The 20,444-nt window shown below is 42.3% G+C and overlaps 1 protein-coding gene across 1 annotated transcript in view; it reads left to right on the forward strand.

Annotated features, from left to right (window-relative positions):
• LOC135512109 (cytohesin-1-like) overlaps positions 1 to 16,648 on the forward strand; it is a 36,355-nt gene extending 19,707 nt beyond the window's left edge. The window contains exons 3-14 of the mRNA XM_064933779.1: positions 6,062 to 6,126; positions 6,908 to 6,974; positions 7,070 to 7,188; positions 7,583 to 7,663; positions 7,767 to 7,879; positions 8,106 to 8,254; positions 9,366 to 9,477; positions 9,725 to 9,727; positions 11,344 to 11,420; positions 11,559 to 11,630; positions 11,738 to 11,892; positions 14,590 to 16,648. Coding sequence (XP_064789851.1) covers positions 6,062 to 6,126; positions 6,908 to 6,974; positions 7,070 to 7,188; positions 7,583 to 7,663; positions 7,767 to 7,879; positions 8,106 to 8,254; positions 9,366 to 9,477; positions 9,725 to 9,727; positions 11,344 to 11,420; positions 11,559 to 11,630; positions 11,738 to 11,892; positions 14,590 to 14,668 — 1,092 coding nt within the window. The 3' untranslated portion in view covers positions 14,669 to 16,648. The remainder of the gene's footprint in view (positions 1 to 6,061; positions 6,127 to 6,907; positions 6,975 to 7,069; positions 7,189 to 7,582; positions 7,664 to 7,766; positions 7,880 to 8,105; positions 8,255 to 9,365; positions 9,478 to 9,724; positions 9,728 to 11,343; positions 11,421 to 11,558; positions 11,631 to 11,737; positions 11,893 to 14,589) is intronic.
• Positions 16,649 to 20,444: the final 3,796 nt, after the last annotated feature.

A 20,444-nucleotide genomic window follows, 5' to 3' on the forward strand; every position in this document is an offset into this window, starting at 1 on the left:
TGTGCATTTGTATTGTTCAGAAATGTGGTGGGTACTCTCTTCGTTCGCAGGACTTTATCTTGCTAACTGTTCCAAATGTCTGAACTGTATTTGGTACAAGGGCTTTTATATACTCTGCGCCATCATCTTGGAACACCTTACAAAATACTTTTAAACTGGAAGAACTTGTCCCGATTGGTGTTTTTAAATCATTGATGAAGGATTTTGAGTTTGATTCCCTGACCTGTCAATGTTTTTAATTTGCTGTTATATGATTTTGTTATACTCTTGTGAATTCTTTTTTTTACTAGATTACCTATAGTTTTTCATGTTGTCTGTCTTTAATTGTGTAATGACTTGGTACATTCACAAAACAATGTTTTCAATATCCCCCCCTCTTTCTCTTTGTTTCATCTCTCTGTTTTTGTGTCTTTGATCTCAGTGGCTCTGATTAGCCAGCCAGGGGCTTAGATCTTGACCTGCCCCTTAACCTGACCCTGAAAGGGACTGTGTTTGTGTGTGAGATGTGGGACCAAGTCACTATTATCCCAGTCTCAAGTAATACAGGTCAAGACTCAAGTTATTTTAGGAGCAAGTCGAGTCACAAGTTTAAGTCACATGTTTTCAAGTAAAAAAATAGAATCTATACATGCAACTACAAATCTTTGTGTATATATTGAGGCAGCCCTTTTCATTCATTTGTCTACAACACAGTTTGATTAGACTATGTAATTATAAAATAGGAACCTTGTAGCAGTCATAAGAGCATGAAATCAGCAGAAGGCAGGTTGACGTGCTCAGTGTAGATTTATTTTACAGGTCTTGGTGATCAATGGTGAAAGCACCATATCATACAAAATTTAAGTAAATTTACCAAATATACACAGGCAATAGCCCAAAATAAATAGCCTCTGTACCAGGCTTAACCTATCATATCTGAATGGACACAGGTAGAGGGCAAGACTGTACAGCCTCCCCTTGAGAAACCAAATAGAAACAGTCTAAAAGGAGCTCAAACCGGTAGACCTATAAGCACTTGGCCCCCAGGACCATACAATTACCCAATTGGCAATAAACTGGTTCTACAATGTAAAAGGAATTTTGCACATCCATTGTTACATTAGTACATTCGTCTTAATCAGACTTAATGATTGTTAATATTTAAACACCATGCATACATGGAACAATCATTTTCTCTTATTGAACGATTTGACCCCAAAGCGTGGAGCGCAGGCCATGTAGCATATTTCTGTTACACTGAGCACCATGTTCACTCCTATTACCCACAAACATAATGGCAGAGACATGGGGCTGTATCACAACCAGCCGTGATTGGGAGTCCCATAGGGTGGCGCACAATTGGCCCAGCGTCGTCTGGGTTTGGCCGGTGTAGGCCGTCATTGTAAATAAGAATTGTTCTTAACTGATTTGCCTTGTTAAATCATATCTTTTAAAAAATAGGACACAGACACACAGAACTCCGACATAACACAGGAAATATGAATCAAATAAACAGAACTTCTCCCTCATTAGTCTTGCGAACATTCATGTGCACTATAAACATTGGGCCCACTCAGAGCAGTGTACAAAATGTTTGGCTAAATTAAAATGTATTATAGGCCTATGAAACAGAAATGACTGTTGAAATTAACAGTATAGGGATGGAATGATGAAACGCTAGCTATTATTGTTGTATTGGATGTCATATAGATTTACCACATAGGTCTATGTATTTACATGTGTGAAAGCAACAGCAAACATTTCAACAAGGAAAAAAAGCCCTCCATAGGCAGGAGTTTGTAGAGCGCAAGTGAAGAGCTTCGCATATGAAGTGTCTTCGCCACAGTAATAATTCATTTTAACAGCAAATTCCAAATACAAGCTTCATAACTAAATGATACATTTCAAGCAATTTTTACATACCAAAAGATCAGTCGGCCTGTTAGTAATTGTTGCTGGTGAGCTAGCAAAGTAAACAGTTAATATTCTTGATTTTATTTAACTAGGCAAGTCAGTTAAGAACAAATTCTTATTTACAATGGCCTACCAGAAGGCAAAAGGGATTGAAAATGAAAAATACAAATATAGGACAAAACACATCACGACGAGACACCACAACACTACATAAAGAGAGACCTAAGACAACAACATTAGCATGGCAGCAACACATGAAAACACAGCATGGTAGCAGCACAACATGACAACATGATAGCAACGGAACATGGCTGCAGCACAACATGGTATAAAATAGGAACCTTGTAGCAGTCATAAGAGCTTGAAATCAGCAGAAGGCAGGTTGATCCTCAACACAGGGGCCCCTCAGGGGTGCGTGCTCAGTCCCCTCTGTTCACCCATGACTGCACTGCCAGGCACAACTCCAACACAATCATTTAAGACTGTTACGAATCCCTTTTGGCCCGACAGTCTAGGGGGGATGGTAATGAGACCCGTAACATAACTCATGCAAATTATTATTGTGACAAAGGAAAAGTGTGAACGAAATAACCACAACAGAAATCTACCGTCAAACTCTAGGTTTATTTATAAACACACGGTAATGGGGGGAGCAGGAAAAGGGGCTGAGCTGGACCCAAGGAAAGAAACAATAAGTATTCAAAAACACTCCTAAGCTAGACTAGCCTACTTTAACAACAGCTAACTAACCAAAAATACAGTGGGTGTTCCGCCCAGTTCTAACTAGTGTATTTAACAAAGTTCACCTACGGGTAGTGTATGCCCATGGGCGACTTGTCTTGGTTTCCCCCTTTTCCCACCAGCAATCAAACACAAACACCATAAGCAAAAACAATACTCACAGGTGATGACAAAGTGCTATGAGGTGCTTAAACAAAAGAGAGGTTAAGACACAAAGTGAGAGTGAAACACAGAGACCTACAGACATGACATTTACAGAGAGATTGAGCTGAGCTCTAGAACAAACAAATGATGGGGTTTTTAAACCATGGGGAAGGAACTGTGATAGGTCAGGAAATAGGAGGAGGTGTGTCTTCTGATTGATGATTGATTGTTGACTGATTGGGGAGTGATGATTTTCACCTGAGAGGGGAGAAGGAGAGAAAAGAAACACACACACAGGATACACAAACACACAGGATAACTGTATCCGTAACAAAGACCGTTTAAAGGGCACGACAACACCTATTCCCCCTCCGGAGACTGAAAATATTTGGCATGGGTCCTCAAATCCTCAAAGGTTCTATAGCTGCATCATCAACAGCATCCTGACAGGTTGCATCACTGCCTGGTATGGCAACTGCTCGGCCTCTGACCGCAAGGCACTACAGAGGGTAGTGCGAACGGCCCAGTACATCACTGGGGCCAAGCTTCCGGCCATCCAGGACCTCTATACCAGGCGGTGTCAGAGGAAGGCCCTAAATATTGTCGTTGACTCCAGCCACTCTAGTCATAGACTGGTTTCTCTGCTATCGCACGGAAACGGTACTGGAATGCCAAGTCTAGGTCCAAAAGGCTTTTAAACCGCTTCTAACCCCAAGTCATAAGACTCCTGAACATCTAATCAAATGGCTACCCAGACACTTTGCATTACCCCCCCCGCCCCCCATTATTTTACACCGCTGCTACTATCTGTTATCATCTATGCATAGTCACTTTAAAAACTCTACCTACATGTACATATTACCCCGTACCGGTACCCCCCTGTATTTAGTCTCGCTATTGTTATTTTACTGCTGCTCTTTAATGACTTGTTGCTTTTGTTTCTTATTCTTATCTGTATTTTTTTAAACTGCATTGTTGGTTAGGGGCTCGTAAGTAATACAATTTGATTTGAGTCCCATTGCTTTAGGACTTGGTCTGGTGGTTTAAGCATGTCCCTGTTTAGGTCACCTAATAGGACAAATTCAGGAGAGCGCTTAGGGCATTTAGGGTACAGGCCGGTGCTGATGGTGGCCGATAACACCCAGTATCAGTCAACAAAGTTTAATGTGTAATACCAGCAAATCAAATTGTTTGGGGACAGACTTGGTGGAGACAACCGAGTACTGAAGGTGATCCTTGTTAAAGATTGCCACTCCATCACCTTTGGAAGATCTGTCTTGCCGAAAAAGATTTTAACAAGAAAGGTTATCATTGCTCAAAACTCTCTTTCTTAACCATGTCTCTGTAATGACCAACACATCTGGATTGGAGCTGTGAACCCACACTTTCAATTTACCCATTTTAGGTAATAAGATTCTAGTGTTAACGTGCAGAAATCCCAGGCTTTTACAAGACCAGAAATAATTGAAGCAGATATCAGAGCACAAATCAGAATTGGGGCTAGCAACAGCAGATGGCCAGGGTGTTCATGCACATTTCCAGATATAATTGGAAGTAATACAAACAGGGCAAGGCAGAGGACAGGGAGAGCTCTGCAGTGTTGATTTTATAACATTAGAATGTGCATTAGACGGCAACAAGATCATATTGTACAGCAATTTCATCAGGTAACATGAATACAACGCCGGCGAGAGGTGATTAGAATAGGATGAGAGGCCAAGAGTCCGTGTAACCAATAGAGAGTCAAGAGTCCCGAGTGTGGGAACAAACAGTCTGTCCCATGGTTGGTCTAAACAAGCAAGTTCATAGTCAACTAAGCATGCAGGAGTCATGAGGCAAATAGCATAAAGCACAAGAGAAAAATATAACAACTTGGGGCTAGCCATTGTAAGTTCAGAGTCACTCGCCTCAACAGTGCATGTGTGCTGGAGACTAGCGAAAGCTCGGGGAGTGTGGCGGGTGTGCCTATACCAGACAGGGGGAGACAGGCCAGGGCAGATGGTGAACCGATCGCCAGGTGGAATCCAAGTAGCAGTGCAGCAGGCAATCGGAGTAGGTGTCACACCCACTTGGGAGAAGCTTTTTTCGAGAGGCTAACGTAGCTGGTAAGTCTCTTTCCACGTAGAAAAGGAGGTTGTTAGCTTGCTATATCTTTTCAGTGTTTGTGAATGGTAAATTTACGACGTCCAATCAAAGTTCTCCTGTGGCTGTTGTGTTTTGGGGATTCGGAGGAGGTTATCTTCTCTGCACAGATGGAGGGGGCTTCATAAGCCAAACAATGTTTAGAGCTGCATATTTATTTATTATGTCAATCCTCTCATCCTACAATTTGACCTTTGCACTGCACCCAATTCTATAGCTGAATTCTACAGCAAACCAGTAATCTGTTCGCTAGCTCACCGACCTGTGTTGATTGACAATTTTTTGGTCCAATCACAGGGTCGAGTGTGCGTTTCACTAGCCAATCTGTCGCAGGTTTCTTTTGCAAGGGTGACGCTGCGGCTACTGTTTCTGGCTGTGTGTAGAGTAATCCACATTGACTCCGTGCCACAAAATGAGTGACCGGGAGGGGGAGGGTTGTCTGGTTTGACCCTAGCTAGCAGCAGGTGCATCAGTTCCCAGTGGGACCATCTGTAGAAGATTCACCCACTTACCTCCTACACAACCCATAGAACTGTCTCCCCTTACCTCCTCCTACACAACCCATAGGATTGTCTCAACTTACCACCTCCTACACAACCCATAGGATTGTCTCCACTTACCTCCTCCTACACAACCCATAGGATTGTCTCCACTTACCTCCTCCTACACAACCCATAGGATTGTCTCCACTTACCTCCTCCTACACAACCCATAGGATTGTCTCCACTTACCTCCTCCTACACAACCCATAGGATTGTCTCCACTTACCTCCTCCTACACAACCCATAGGATTGTCTCCACTTAACACCTCCCAAACAGTATATAAAGTATGTCTCCTGTCAGAAACCTTGAAACCCCTTTTTCAAAGGCAGATATTTCAGTTGGTTTACGTCTTGTAAACATACTCCATCCATACACCAATTACATATACACAACAAACTTCTCTCACTCTTCTTTCTCCCGCCTTCATTCCTCTCTCTTCCTCCCTCCCTCTCTTTTAGTGCCATGGGTATGAGTATTAGCTGAGGCTGCATCAAAGCTGCTCTGTGGGGTTGATGGATGGTCAGACATCACGAGACAGACAGAGTAATGTGATCTCACTGTACCATACACTTATCTCTCTCTCTCTCTCTCTCTCTAGAGGCTGAAGGATGAGATAGAAGAGGTGACGAATGAAATTGACAACCTGGGCATTACCAAAGAGAGGTATGATCTGTGTGTGTTTCTATGTCTGTTATTGTGATTGTGTATCACTCTACTGAGGATTGTCCTGTGTGTGTACTGTATGTACTGTGTGCGTTCTACCCTTTGTGTGGTGATGGCTCTGCCCCTCCCTGCCTTCAGGCTATGCTCCAACCCTACACCCCAACCCTAGCACTCTGCTCTGCCACATTTGGTCTCAAGGGCCATCCAAGCCCGCCCCCTGAAAAATAAATAATAGTTGCACTTGTCTTTTCCTACTAGCACTTTGCTGATAACTGTTTATTGAGGAAAAAGTTACTTACTACTACTGTGATATGTGTGGCTGCCTTACCTAGCTATCTTCAGATGAATGCACTAACTGTAAGTCGCTCTGGATAAGTGTGGCTGCCTTACCTAGCTATCTTCAGATGAATGCACTAACTGTAAGTCGTTCTGGATGAGAGCGTCTGCTAAATTATTCAAATGTAAAAATGTTGGGAGAGGGAGAAGAATCATCCTTAATGATTGGTAATGATGTCAGTGATCGGGTGTCTGTGTGTGTCTCCTTTAAGAGTGATTGGTCTGGGCCAGTTGTTGCCCCGAAGCTACAGACATCTAAATGAGTTAATGGGGCTGTTAATTGAGGGATGGTGTTAATAACATGTGAAGTGTGTGTTTAAATGGTTTACAAAGATTTCTGTCTGTTATGAGGGTAATTGGAATTGTGTTTTGAAGGTCCTATGTAGTGTTCAGGTAGGCTCTACGAATGTGTTATACAGACTTCATAACTGTGTTTTGTCTGTAGAAAAAGCATGCAGAGAAACAAGCAGGTGTCCATGGGCCGAAAGAAGTTCAACATGGACCCCAAGAAGGTGAGGGAGAAACCCAATGGCAAACCAGCCCCTAACCTCCACTCTGTGCTGTGGTTGGGATTCTGTGTTTTGATTGGCTGTGTACCATCAATCAGGGGATCCGGTTTTTGATTGACAGCGGTCTGCTGAAGAACACCAGCAATGACATCGCCCAGTTTCTCTATAAAGGGGAGGGGCTTAACAAGACCGCCATCGGAGACTATCTGGGGGAGAGGTGAGAAACGGGTGGGTGGGTGAGCAGTATTGAGTGACCTCTTAAGTGTCCTCTTAAGTGGGTTAATGCATTCTCAACTCAGTGATATTGATTTGGCCCATCCTCACTAGACAGACAGACAGACACACACACACACACACATTGGCCACAGAAAGGAGGTCAGTATTAGGAGATTATAGATTATATTTGAGTTTCCATGTTTCTGGTTGCAGAGCTGTTCTCTGAGAAATCTCACAGCAACATTTTGAAAAAAGGAGAAACAGAATGAACAGGAAATGCAAATGTTTGTTTTTAAAACATTTAATTACAGTATTCCCTACTGAACATGACCCTGATCTATTCAGTTTTATGGCCATAGATTTGAATACTGTCTGTGGGTATGTGTTTTCTGTAGAAATGACTTCAATCTTGAGGTTCTACATGCCTTCGTGGAGCTGCATGAATTCACAGACCTCAACCTGGTCCAGGCCCTCAGGTAACACACACACACACACACACACACACACACACACACACACACACACACACACACACACACACACACACACACCCTTATGATTGCATGTTCTCTCACCCAGGCAGTTCCTTTGGAGTTTCCGGTTGCCAGGCGAAGCTCAGAAGATCGACAGGATGATGGAGGCATTTGCCCAGAGATACTGTCACTGTAACCCTGGGGTCTTCCAGCATAGCGGTATAGAAAGGCCACCATTCAGACACACACACACACACACACACACACACACACACACACACACACACACACACACACACACACACACACACACACACACACACACACACACACACACACACACACACACACACACACACACACACACACACACACACACACACACGCCTGCTCCCCTCATACAGACTTATGAACACAAACCTTCCTGTCCCTCTCTGTGCTCCAGATACGTGTTATGTGTTGTCGTTTGCTGTGATCATGCTGAACACCAGTCTCCATAACCCCAATGTGAAGGACAAACCCTCCCACCAGAGATTCAGCGCCATGAACAGAGGAATCAACGATGGAGGTGACCTGCCTGAGGACCTACTCAGGGTATTTATCACTTTCTCCATCCCTCTGTCCTTTTATAAAGCTCTCTCTCTTCCCCTCCCATTATCTATACCTCTGTTTCTTCCGCCCTCTCTCCATACAATACTAGAGGTTGAGGACCTGGTCACACATGACAACGTCTGTCTATATACAGTGTCGAAACGATGTGCAAATAGTTAAAGTAGAAAAAAGAAAATGAATAAACTTAAATATGGGTTGTGTTTACAATGGTGTTTGTTCCTCACTGGTTGCCTTTTCTTGTAGCAATAGGTCACATCTTGCTGCTATGATGACACACTGGTATTTCACCCAATACATCATATAAAATCAAATGTTATTGGTCACATACATATTTAGCAGATGTTATTGTGGGTGTAGCGAAATGCTTCTGTTCCTAGCTCCAACAGTGCAGTAGTACAGCGCCCTCCGCTAATAATGGCGCCCTTGGTAAATATATCCTTTTGGTCTTTCATTCAAAATATTCACAAAAATCAAACATTTTATTAAAGTAAAATAATTGAAAGAAAAAATATGTTTTTTATCATAAAACATATTTTTCTCAAATATATGTGTGCCACAGTTATTGGCACCCTTCATTCAATACTTTGCGCAAGCTCCCTTTGCCAAGATAACAGCTCTGTCTTCTCTTATAATGTGTAATGAGTGTAATGTGTAATGAACACATGGCACGGGATCTCCTCTTCAGCACACCCTCTCCCCGTATCCCTCTCTCCATATCCCCCTCTCTCCATATCCCCCTCTCTCCATATCCCCCTCTCTCCATATCCCTCTCCATATCCCCCTCTCTCCATATCCCCCTCTCTCTCTTTCTCTCTCTCTTTCTCTCTTTCTTTCTTTCTTTCTCTCGTTCTTTCTTTCTTTCTCTCTTTCTTTCTTTCTTTCTTTCTTTCTCTCTTTCTCTCTCTTTCTCTTTCTTTTGCTCTCTCTCTCTTTTTCTCTCTCTTTCTCTCTCTTTCTCTCTTTCTTTTTCTCTCTCTCTCTCTCTCTCTCTCTCTCTCTCTTTCTTTCTGTTTCTCGCTCTCTGTCTTTCTGTTTCTCTCTCTCTCCATATCACTCACTCTCAATATCTCTCTCTCTCTCGCGCTCTCTGCAGAACCTCTATGAGGGTATAAAGAACGAGCCCTTTAAAATTCCAGAGGATGATGGGAATGACCTCACACACACTTTCTTCAACCCTGACCGGGAGGGCTGGCTACTCAAACGAGGTGAGAGAGTCAACTTTGCTGTAAAAGTCTTATAGAACATAGGACAGCAAGCTTTATTGATACTTCCCCTCCCTCGTATGGACAGATGCAGAACTACACTCTCCTGTTTGGCCTTCTCATTCATATCAAGAATATAGCCTATATAATGAGTATAAACATATATAATGGGTAAAAGTATTTATGACTCAATGTAGTTTGTCTTTTTGTTTTTTCTTCCTCATTTGTTTTGGATGATTTTGGTCTCCAGGAGGTATGTATGTAAATATGTATTTATGGATTGGAAGCCTGATGCCTTGATCACGCCAACAGCGCAATTTTGGTACACTAGAAGTACACTAATTTCCAATGGAGCGCTGCATTTGCCTTGCAGCATTGCATCGCAGTGCGTTCTGTGTGGTGCATACGTTGGATTTATGGAACATATGCGTCAAACTGAATGCGTAGACGGCTTGACAGAAATGGTAGCAGAAGGTGAATGTTGAACATTTGTTGCACACATATCCAGATGATGCTGCTTACTATTTAGCGTAATAACGCTATCAGTGTGATCAAGGTGTTAACCTCCTCAGCCTGTATGTGCTTTGCTTCTTGGTGCTGCTTCCCATACTCTGCCATGCAACCCATGCCATGCAACATAGCCCATCTGTAAACAGTCTATCTATCTACCTACCTCATCCCCATACTGGTATTTATTTATTTATTTTGCTCCTTTGCACCCCAGGATCTCTACCTGCACATTCATCTTCTGCCGATCTACCATTCCAGCTTTTAATTGCTATATTGTAATTACTTCGCCACCATGGCCTATTTATTTCCTTAACTTATCTCATTTGCACTCACTGTATATAGACTTTTTGTTTTCTTTTTTTCTACTGTATTATTGACTGTATGTTTTGTTTATTCCATGTGTAACTCTGTGTTGTATGTGTCGAATTGCTATGCTTTATCTTGGCCAGGTCGCAGTTGCAAATGAGAACTTGTTCTCAACTAGCCTACCTGGTTAAATAAAAATGAAATAAAAAAACAAGGTTTTGTCCAATGAAAATCTACTGTTAACTATGATTTCATTATAAAGAATGAAATTGTGTTTAATTGTTGGTAAAATGTGATTTATCTGCTCTTTAATCTGTGCAAGCTGTCATTGACTTCAACGCAAACAACCTTTAAACCTAACCCTACCATCCAATCAGTATCTCAACCATAGAGATATATAGAGGACTCTAGTGCTCAAAAGCCCATTGCAGCATGGGCAGCGCAATTGAGGACTTTTACCATTTTGAAGTAGTCAACTGGGTGGTACTTCCTATGGGTTAGAAAATGATCATATTATTCCATCCGGGTCATCAGGAGGGATCAGCTAATTCATTATACTCGTGAGCAAATATTCCATAACTGCAGGTGGCAGTAAATCGGCAACCTTTATACCTGTTCAAACAACACACTCCAGGTGGCAGTATGCACCCTTTCAGTTTGTTTAGCAACTCACAGAAGTAGTAGTAGTAGAAGAAGAAAATGTACTACTTCAAAATGGAGATGGCCTCAATGGCACTGCCTGTGCACTTATAGATGTCATAATGGGACAGATACAAAAAAATAGTTCTCTATCATTCTGTATGATCTCAACTAATGCATTGCATTCATGGTCAACTTTGTTGCTATCATGCTGTGTCTTCTGAGAAACATGACCGCATTAAAGACTACCTGGAATGCGTCCATAGCCTCCTGCCTGGTACTGGCTGATGTCTGGGCTGCCGTCTGCCTGGACTGTCTAGGGGCACCTTTTTAATCTGTGGATTTTGCTTGTTCTAACCCTTTAATCTAATGAATCCTGATTGAACTCTGACCTTTAACCTAAAACCCCCTCAGGAGGGCGTGTGAAGACATGGAAGAGACGATGGTTCATCCTCACAGACAACTGCCTGTACTACTTTGAGTACACTACTGTGAGTTGCTCTCTCTTTCTATTCCCCTCTCTTTTTCTGTTATGCTTTTTCTCCATTACATGCAATGTCCCAGTTGTGAGCTGTAATGCTCTCGCTGTGTTTTCTCTCTTCTCGTTTCTCACTCCTCCCTCCCTCCAGGATAAGGAGCCTAGGGGTATCATCCCTCTGGAGAATCTGAGTATTAGAGAGGTGGACGACTCCAAGAAACCAGTAAGTTACTTTCTTTCTCTCCCTCTTTTCCTGTGCTCTTTCTCCCTGTTTCCTTTTAAAAGCCTCTGAGTCACATCTATCTCTCTCCCTCGCTTTCTCTCTCTCAGAACTGTTTTGAGCTGTTCATCCCTGACCACAGGGATCAGGTGATCAAGGCATGTAAGACCGAGGCGGACGGACGTGTTGTCGAGGGCAACCACACCTTCTATCGAATCTCCGCCCCCACATCAGAGGAAAAGGAGGAGTGGATCACCAGCATAAAGTGAATTATTGGCGTTGTCCAAATAACCTCTCATTCTTCCTGAAGTGTATATGCATTCAAAAAACACCGTTGGATTTGTGTAGGCATGCGCAAGAGGGACTTTCCATATACAGTTGAAGTCTGAAGTTTACATACACCTTAGCCAAATACATTTAAACTCAGTTTTTCACAATTCCTGACATTTAATCCAAGTAAAAATTCCATGTCTTAGGTCAGTTAGGATCAACACTTTATTTTAAAATGTGAAATGTCAGAATAATAGTAGAGAGAAGGATTTATTTCAGCTTTTATTTATTTCATCACATTTCCAGTGGTTCAGAAGTTTACATGCACTCAATTAGTATTTGGTAGCATTGCATTTAAATTGTTCAACTTGGGTCAAACGTTTCGAGTAGCCTTCCACAAGCTTCCCACAATACGTTTGTTGAATTTTGGCCCATTCCTCCTGACAGAGATGTTGTAACTGAGTCAAGTTTGTAGGCCTCCTTGCTCGCACACGCTTTTTCGATTCTGCCCACAAAGTTTCTATTGGATTGAGGTCAGGGCTTTGTGATGGCCACTCCAATACCACGACTTTGTTGTCCTTAAGCCATTTTGCCACAAATTTGGAAGTATGCTTGGGGTCATTGTCCATTTGGAAGACCCATTTGCGACCAAGCTTTAACTTCCTGGCTGATGTCTTGAGATGTTGCTTCAATATATCCACATCATTTTCTTTCCTCATAATGCCATCTATTTTGTGAAGTGCACCAGTCCCTCCTGCAGCAAAGCACCCCCACAACATGATGCTGCCACCCCGGTGCTTCACGGTTGGGATGGTGTTCTTCGGCTTGCAAGACTCCCCCTTTTTCCTCCAAACATGACGATGGTCATTATGGCCAAACAGTTCTATTTTTGTTTCATCAGACCAAAGGACATTTCTTCAAAAAGTATGATCTTTGTCCCCATGTGCAGTTGCAAACCGTAGTCTGGCATTTTTATGGCGGTTTTGGAGCAGTGGCTTCTTCCTTGCTGAGTGGCCTTTCAGGTTATGTCGATATAGGACTAGTTTTACTGTGGATATAGATACTTTTGTACCAGTTTCCTCCAGCATCTTCACAAGGCCCTTTGCTGTTGTTCTGGGATTGATTTCCACTTTTCGCACCAAATTACGTTCATCTCAGGAGACAATGCGTCCCCTTCCTGAGCGGTATGATGGCTGCGTGGTCCCATGGTGTTTATGCTTGCACAGTATTGTTTGTACAGATGAACGTGGTACCTTCAGGTGTTTGGAAATTGCTCCCAAGGATAAACCAGACTTGTGGAGATCTACATTTGTTTCCGGAGGTTTTGGCTGATTTCCTTTGATTTTCCCATGATGTTAAATTCTTATGGCTGCAGGGGCAGTATTGAGTAGCTTGGATGAAAGGTGCCCAGAGTAAACGGCCTGCTCCTCAGTCCCAGATATGTGTACCTAACGTGCTAACAAAAGTAGCTACTTGGACATAAATAATGGACATTATCGAACAGATCAAGCATTTATTGTTTTCTGAGCTCCGTCTCAGATTATTGCATGGTTTGCTTTTTCCGTGTTTTTGAAATCTGACATAGCGGTTGCATTAAGGAGAGGTATATCTATAATTCCATGTGTATGACTTGTATTATCATCTACATTTATGATGAACCATCGATGTGGCTATGCAAAATCACTGGATGTTTTTGGAACTAGTGAACGTAATGCGCCAATGTAAACTCAAGATTTTTTTATATAAATATGAACTCTATCAAACAAAACATACATGTATTGTGTAACATGAAGTCCGAGTGTCATCTGATGAAGATCATCAAAGCTTAGTTATTAATTTGATATCTATTTGTGTTTTTTGTGACTCCTCACTTTGGCTGGAAAAATGGCTGTGTTTTTCTGTGGCTTGGTGGTGACCTAACATAATCGTTTGTGGTGCTTTCGCGGTAAAGCCTATTTTAAATCGGACACTGTGGTGGGATTAACAACAAGATTACCTTTAAAACGGTATAAAATACATGTATGTTTGAGGAATTTTCATTGTGAGATATCTGTTGTTTTGAATTTGGCGCCCTGCACTTTCACTGGCTGTTGTCATATCAATCCGTTAACGGGATTGCAGCCCTAAATTAAGCAAAGAGGCACAGAGTTTGAAGGTAGGCCTTGAAATACATCCACATGTACACCTCCAATTGACTCAAATTATGTCAATTAGCGTATCAGAAGCTTCTAAAGCCATGACATCATTTTCTGGAATTTTCCAAGCTGTTTAAAGCCACAGTCAACTTTAGTGTATGTAAACCTCTGACCCACTGGAATTGTGATACAGTGCATTACAAGTGAAATAATCTGTCTTTAAACAATTTTTGGAAAAATGACTTGTGTCATGCACAAAGTAGATATTCTAACCGACTTGCCAAAACTATAATTTGTTAACAAGGAATTTGTGGAGTGGTTGAAAAATGAGTTTTAATGACTCCAACCGAAGTGTATGTACACTTCTGACTTCAACTGTACCAGTCATTTACTTTCAAATCCATTCCGGGAAGTGAACAAGTGTACATTTTGGGAGAAAGGCGAGAGTTTTGGTTCTTATTTCTTCCAAGTCATGTCCTATCCTTCATCTGTATGATCCTGCTCTCGTCTCATGCCTAAAAGTTAAATTCATATTGTTCTCCCCTCTCTTAATGTAGAAATGCCATCAGCAGGGACCCCTTCTACGAGATGCTGGCAGCCCGGAAGAAGAAGGTGTCTGCCCTGACAAGTCTGTAGAAAAGACCCAGGCTCCAGCACTTCAGCAGGAGGAGCAGGCCTCACTCTATTCTATAGCCCAGTGTTTGTGCCCATGGACCTGAACTAAAGGACCTATGGAACTGTATACACAAGAAAGCAGAAGATCCCCAAAGCCTGTTAGAAGTCTAGGTGGACGCTGTCATCATATTGATCTTGTTTTCATCAGATTCATAAACACTGGAGGGGAAGGATTATGAAGAGGCACAGGGTTGGGACAGGAATGCAGAGAGGATTAATTTCCTTTTTCAGCACCCTCTACAGGAAGTTACAAAATGCAATATTATGCTTTGATAATTAACAGAGAAAGGCAACATGAACCTATTTTTACACAAACCTCTTTTTCTGAGGGTTCTTGTCATAGTGCTGTTGTAACTACAGAACATTTATTTCTGAATGGTTCTCATAACAAACCACCACTGTTTATCCTCTCTCTCTCCATCTCTCTGTATGTCTCTGTGTGTTTCTCTCGCTGTCTCTCTCTCTCCGTCTCTCTGAATGTCTCTGTGTGTGTTTCTCTCGCTGTCTCTCTCTCTCCGTCTCTCTGTATGTCTCTGTGTGTGTTTCTCTCTCTGTCTCTCTCTGTTTCTCTCTTTCTTTGGTTCCATGTTTGTTTAAATGTGTCCAGGTAATTGATGGGAATTGCCAGGGACTGACCTCACGGTGCAATATCACGCTACTTCGGTGCCGATGCGATTCTCACGATTCTATATGTATTGAGATTCGATACTGCAATTCGATATTCCAAACATATTTCTCAGGATATGCAGCAGAGGGACAAGAAAGCCATGAGATAACGAGTTTTGATCAGTCATGGAAATGAAAGTTCTGAAAACAAATTGGCTCCCCATTTCAAAATAAGATGGAGAACGAGCTATAAAGGAGTTTTGGTGCAGGTTAAGCCAACTAGCGCAACAGTAATATTGCCATATTGTCAAAACGATATGATACATCATGAAAAATAATATCCCGATATGTAACCGTACCGATTTTATTGCCGCATCACTAGTAATTGGGCTGTCAGTGAGCCAGGGTTTGAGATATGGGAGCTGAGTAATTGGGCTGTCAGTGAGCCAGGGTTTGAGATATGGGAGCTGAGTAATTGGGCTATCAGTGAGCCAGGGTTTGAGATATGGGAGCTGAGTAATTGGGCTGTCAGTGAGCCAGGGTTTGAAATATGGGAGCTGAGTAATTGGGCTATCAGTGAGCCAGGGTTTGAGATATGGGAGCTGAGTAATTGGGCTGTCAGTGAGCCAGGGTTTGAGATATGGGAGCTGAGTAATTGGGCTGTCAGTGAGCCATGGTTTGAGATATGGGAGCTGAGTTGGGAAGTTGCAAAAAACTGTCTCTGCCCAAAGCCTTTCTCTGCCATCACTGTATTAGTTCTGATCTTCATTTAGTTTTTTTGTGTTGATACCTCTGTTACTGCAACTGCACAGTCACGTGGAAGGAGGAGGAGTGGAGAAAGAAATGAGGGTGAGAGGTAGACAAAGGATCAAAACATATCACTTTGTTTCGGGTTGAACTATTCAGTCTTTTATTCTGATATTGTGACAATTAAAAGTACTTTTGTAGAAGCAGCAATATGTTTGCAGAGAATGGATTTGTTGAATAAATAAAAGACCTAAGGTCTAAGACCTTATTATAGTGTTATACAGTTGTGTGCTGTCTGTTACAAATGTGTTATAAGAGATGCATTTCTGTCATATCAATGTGCTCTTTAGAGGGCTGTGATTTTAGTTTTTATAATGGCAAATAAATTAATCGACAATGGTTTTGTTCTCAAAGTACTGATTATGAAATGCAAGTCAAGCTTGAATTATAAGTTTATTTACCTATAATGCACATCATTTATTGTTTGTTTTGTATCATAAAGGTTTGTGCTGTTTATACCCGTATGCCATCATGTGTTTGTTCATTTGATTTCAGATTACCAAAAATAAATCTCCAATGCTAGTCTCATCTTTGTTTCGGATTTGACTTGGCAAGTGAGGTTAAACTCAGTAAAAACTTTATTTTGACATTAGACATAACCACACTAAACACAAAGACACAGTGATATATGGTCCACGTTTCTTAGCACCAGCCTTTTGAGCTGATTGACAGGCAGAACAAAAGCGTTTGGAATGGGTGAATTTTTAGGACAACGTTTTGTCAGTTGAAGTTTTGATGTCAAGCTAGTTAGTAAGATTGATGTCCTCCAAAAATATGGGAATAGCTAGCAAGCAAACAGCTGACAGTGGCTGTCAGAAAACTAGGATGACATGGAAGGTTGAGAGGGTTGAGTTTTTACAGAATGTCACATTAAAGGCACTAAAATTGAAGCCGGACAAATGGCAGAAATGATTTGCGTGGGGAGACCTTACAGAAATTAAATATATTACAGTACAATCTGAAATTATTCAGACCCCTTCACTTTTTCCACATTTTGTTACGTTACAGCCTTATTCTAAAATGGATTAAATCGTTTCTTCCCTCATCAATCTACAGCCCATAATGACAAAGCAAAACATTTTTGCAAATTTATTACAAATAAAAAATGGCAATATCTCATTTACAGAAGTATTTAGACCCTTTACTCAGTACTTTGTTGAAGCACCTTTGGCAGAAATTACAGCCTTGTGTCTTGTTGGGTATGACACTACAAGCTTGGCACATGTATTTGGGGAGTTTGTCCCATTCTCTGCAGATCCTCTCAAGCTCTGTCAGGTTGGATGGGGAGGGTCGCGGCACAGCCATTTTCAGTTCTCTCCAGAGATGTTCGATCGGGTTCAAGTCCTGGCTCTCGCTGGGCCACTCAGGGATATTGAGACTTGTCCCAAAGCAACTTCTGCATGGTCTTAGCTGTGTGCTTAGAGTTGTTGTCCTGTTGGAAGGTGAACCATTGCCCCAGTCTGAGGTCCTGAGCGCTCTGGACCAGGTTTTCATCAAGGATCTCTGTACTTTGCTCCGTTAATCTTTCCCTTGATCCTGACTAGTCTCCAAGTCCCTGCCGCTGAAAAACATCCCCACAGTATGATGCTGCCACCACCATGCTTTACAGTAGTGATGGTGCCAGGTTTCCTCCAGACCTGACGCTTGGCATTCAGGCCAAAGAGTTCAATTTTGGTTTCATCAGACCAGAGAATCTTGTTTCTCATGGTCTGAGAGTCCTTTAGGTAAACTCCAAGTGGGATTTCATGTGCCTTTTACTGAGGAGTAGCTTCTGTCTGGCCTCTCTACCATAAAGGATTTATTTTAGAGTATTGCAGATATGGTTGTCCATCTGAAAGGTTTTCCCATCTCCACAAAGGAACACTGGAGCTCTATCAGAGTGACCATCGGGTTCTTGCCCTGACCAAGGCCCTTCTCCCCTGATTGCTCAGTTTGGGCAGCCAGCTCTTGGAAGAGCGTTACTGGCTCCAAACTTCTTCCATTTGAGAATGATGTTCTTGGGGACCTGCAATGCTGCAGAAATGTTGTGGTACCCTTCCCCAGATCTGTGCCTCCACACAATCCGGTCTCGGAGCTCTACGGACAATTCCTTCTCTCTGAGCTCTACGGACAATTCCTTCTCTCTGAGCTCTACGGACAATTCCTTCTCTCTGAGCTCTACGGACAATTCCTTCTCTCTGAGCTCTACGGACAATTCCTTCTCTCTGAGCTCTACGGACAATTCCTTCTCTCTGAGCTCTACGGACAATTCCTTCTCTCTGAGCTCTATGGACAATTCCTTCTCTCTGAGCTCTACGGACAATTCCTTCTCTCTGAGCTCTATGGACAATTCCTTCTCTCTGAGCTCTACGGACAATTCCTTCTCTCTGAGCTCTATGGACAATTCCTTCGACCCCACGGCTTGGTTTTCGCTCTGACATGCAATGTCAACTGTGGGACCTTACTCTATATAAACAGGTGTGTGCCTTTCCTTTTTTGCTTTGTCATTATGGGACATTGTGGGACATTGTGTTGATTATGGGACATTGATGAGGATTTTTTTTTATTTTATCAATTTTAGAAAAAGGCTGTAACGTAACAAAATGTGGAAAAAGTGAAGGGGTCTGAATACTTTCCAAATGTACTGTATATCTTGAATATATTATATATATTACATTTTGTTAAATGTATTGTGGAATATATTAGAGTAACAATATGCTCAAATATATTGTACATAAATAAATAATATATATTTGAGATATATTAAATTAATAAACCATACACCTGGTGGCCAAGTGGCTGGGCAGCCTGGATAAACTAGTGGAGCGCTACAGCATGGGTAGCCATGACAACTATTGTGTGCATATGTCAGCTGAGCCTTCACCCACGCCAGGGTAGAATGGCGCCAGAGGGGCTGCCGTTTTACAGGCTCCTAACCAACTACGCTATTTAGTTCGTTTTTTCGCAATGTTTTTAACTTATTTTTGTAACTTATTTTGAACAAAATGTTGCTGCTACCGTCTCTTATGACCAAAAATAACTTCTGGACATCAGAACAGAGATTACTCTCCACAAACTGGACATTTTTTTCTTCTTTAACGAGTCCTATGCGACGGATATATGGCTTTGTTGGGAACGGGCCCAAATCCCCGTCATTTGCGAGAAGAAATGACGGAGAAAAAGCGGGCGGAGGTCGGGCTGCCTTCTGAGAATTCGTTGGCGAGTGAGTAAACCTCCACTACCATCTGTTCTATTGGCCAACGTGCAATCATTGGAAAACAAAATGGATGATTCATGAACAAGACTATCCTACCAATGGGACATTGAATACTGTAATATCTTATGTTTCACTGAGTCATGGCTGAACAACGACACAGATAATATAGAAATGGCGGGACTTTCCATGCATTTGCAGGACAGAGAAGCTACGCCTGGTAAGACGAGGGGCGGGGGTGTGTGTCTATTTGTCAAGAATATCTGGTGCGCGATGTCTAATATTAAAGAAGCCTTGAGGTATTGCTTGCATGAGGTAGAGTACCTTATGATAAGCTTTAGACCACACTATCTACCAAGAGAATTCTCATCTATATTATTAGTAGTCCTCTATTTACCACCACAAACTGATGCTAAGACCGCACTCAACCAGCTGTAAGGCCAGGGATTCATCCAATGACATTGAGGAGTATGGCAATGGCATTGAGGAGTATACCACCTCAGTCATCAGCTTCATCAATACGTGCATAGATGATGTATTCTCAACAGTGACCCAACCAGAAGCCATGGATTCCAGGAAAAGGCTAGAGCTGAAATTAGCCTTGACCTCGATTATGTTGAAACCATCTGGCAGATTCTCCAAGACCTCATCCAAGATGCCCTTCACCTGTGGGGGAAAACACACACACAGAGTCAGGACTTTAGTGGGGGGGATACCTTCTCTCTGGACACCCTCCTCCCCCAGCAGTGTCTGACTCTTTGGGCTGCACAGTGCAGAACAGCTTCTCTGAGATGATGGTGAGGAAGCCTATCTCAGCATTTGGGTGGAAGTACAGTAGGGGATCTCTGGAGGCAGCACCTCATCTATATACATATAGTAGCCCTGGACACACACATTGGGGGTTCCTGAGAGATAACAATATTTGTAGTTTGTGTGTGTGTGTTTTCCCCTACAGGTGAAGGGCATCTTGGATGAGATCTTGGAGAAACTGCCAGATGGTTTCAACATGATAGAGGTCATAGGTAAGGTGGAGGAGAGAACTCCCTACATCATTGTGGCCTTCCAGGAGTGTGAGAAGAACCTCCTCGCCAAGGAGATCACGCGCTCTCTGAAAGAGCTCAGCCTCGGACT

The sequence above is a fragment of the Oncorhynchus masou genome, chromosome 24 (genome assembly GCF_036934945.1).
Source record: "Oncorhynchus masou masou isolate Uvic2021 chromosome 24, UVic_Omas_1.1, whole genome shotgun sequence".
In the NCBI taxonomy this organism is placed as follows: domain Eukaryota; kingdom Metazoa; phylum Chordata; class Actinopteri; order Salmoniformes; family Salmonidae; genus Oncorhynchus; species Oncorhynchus masou.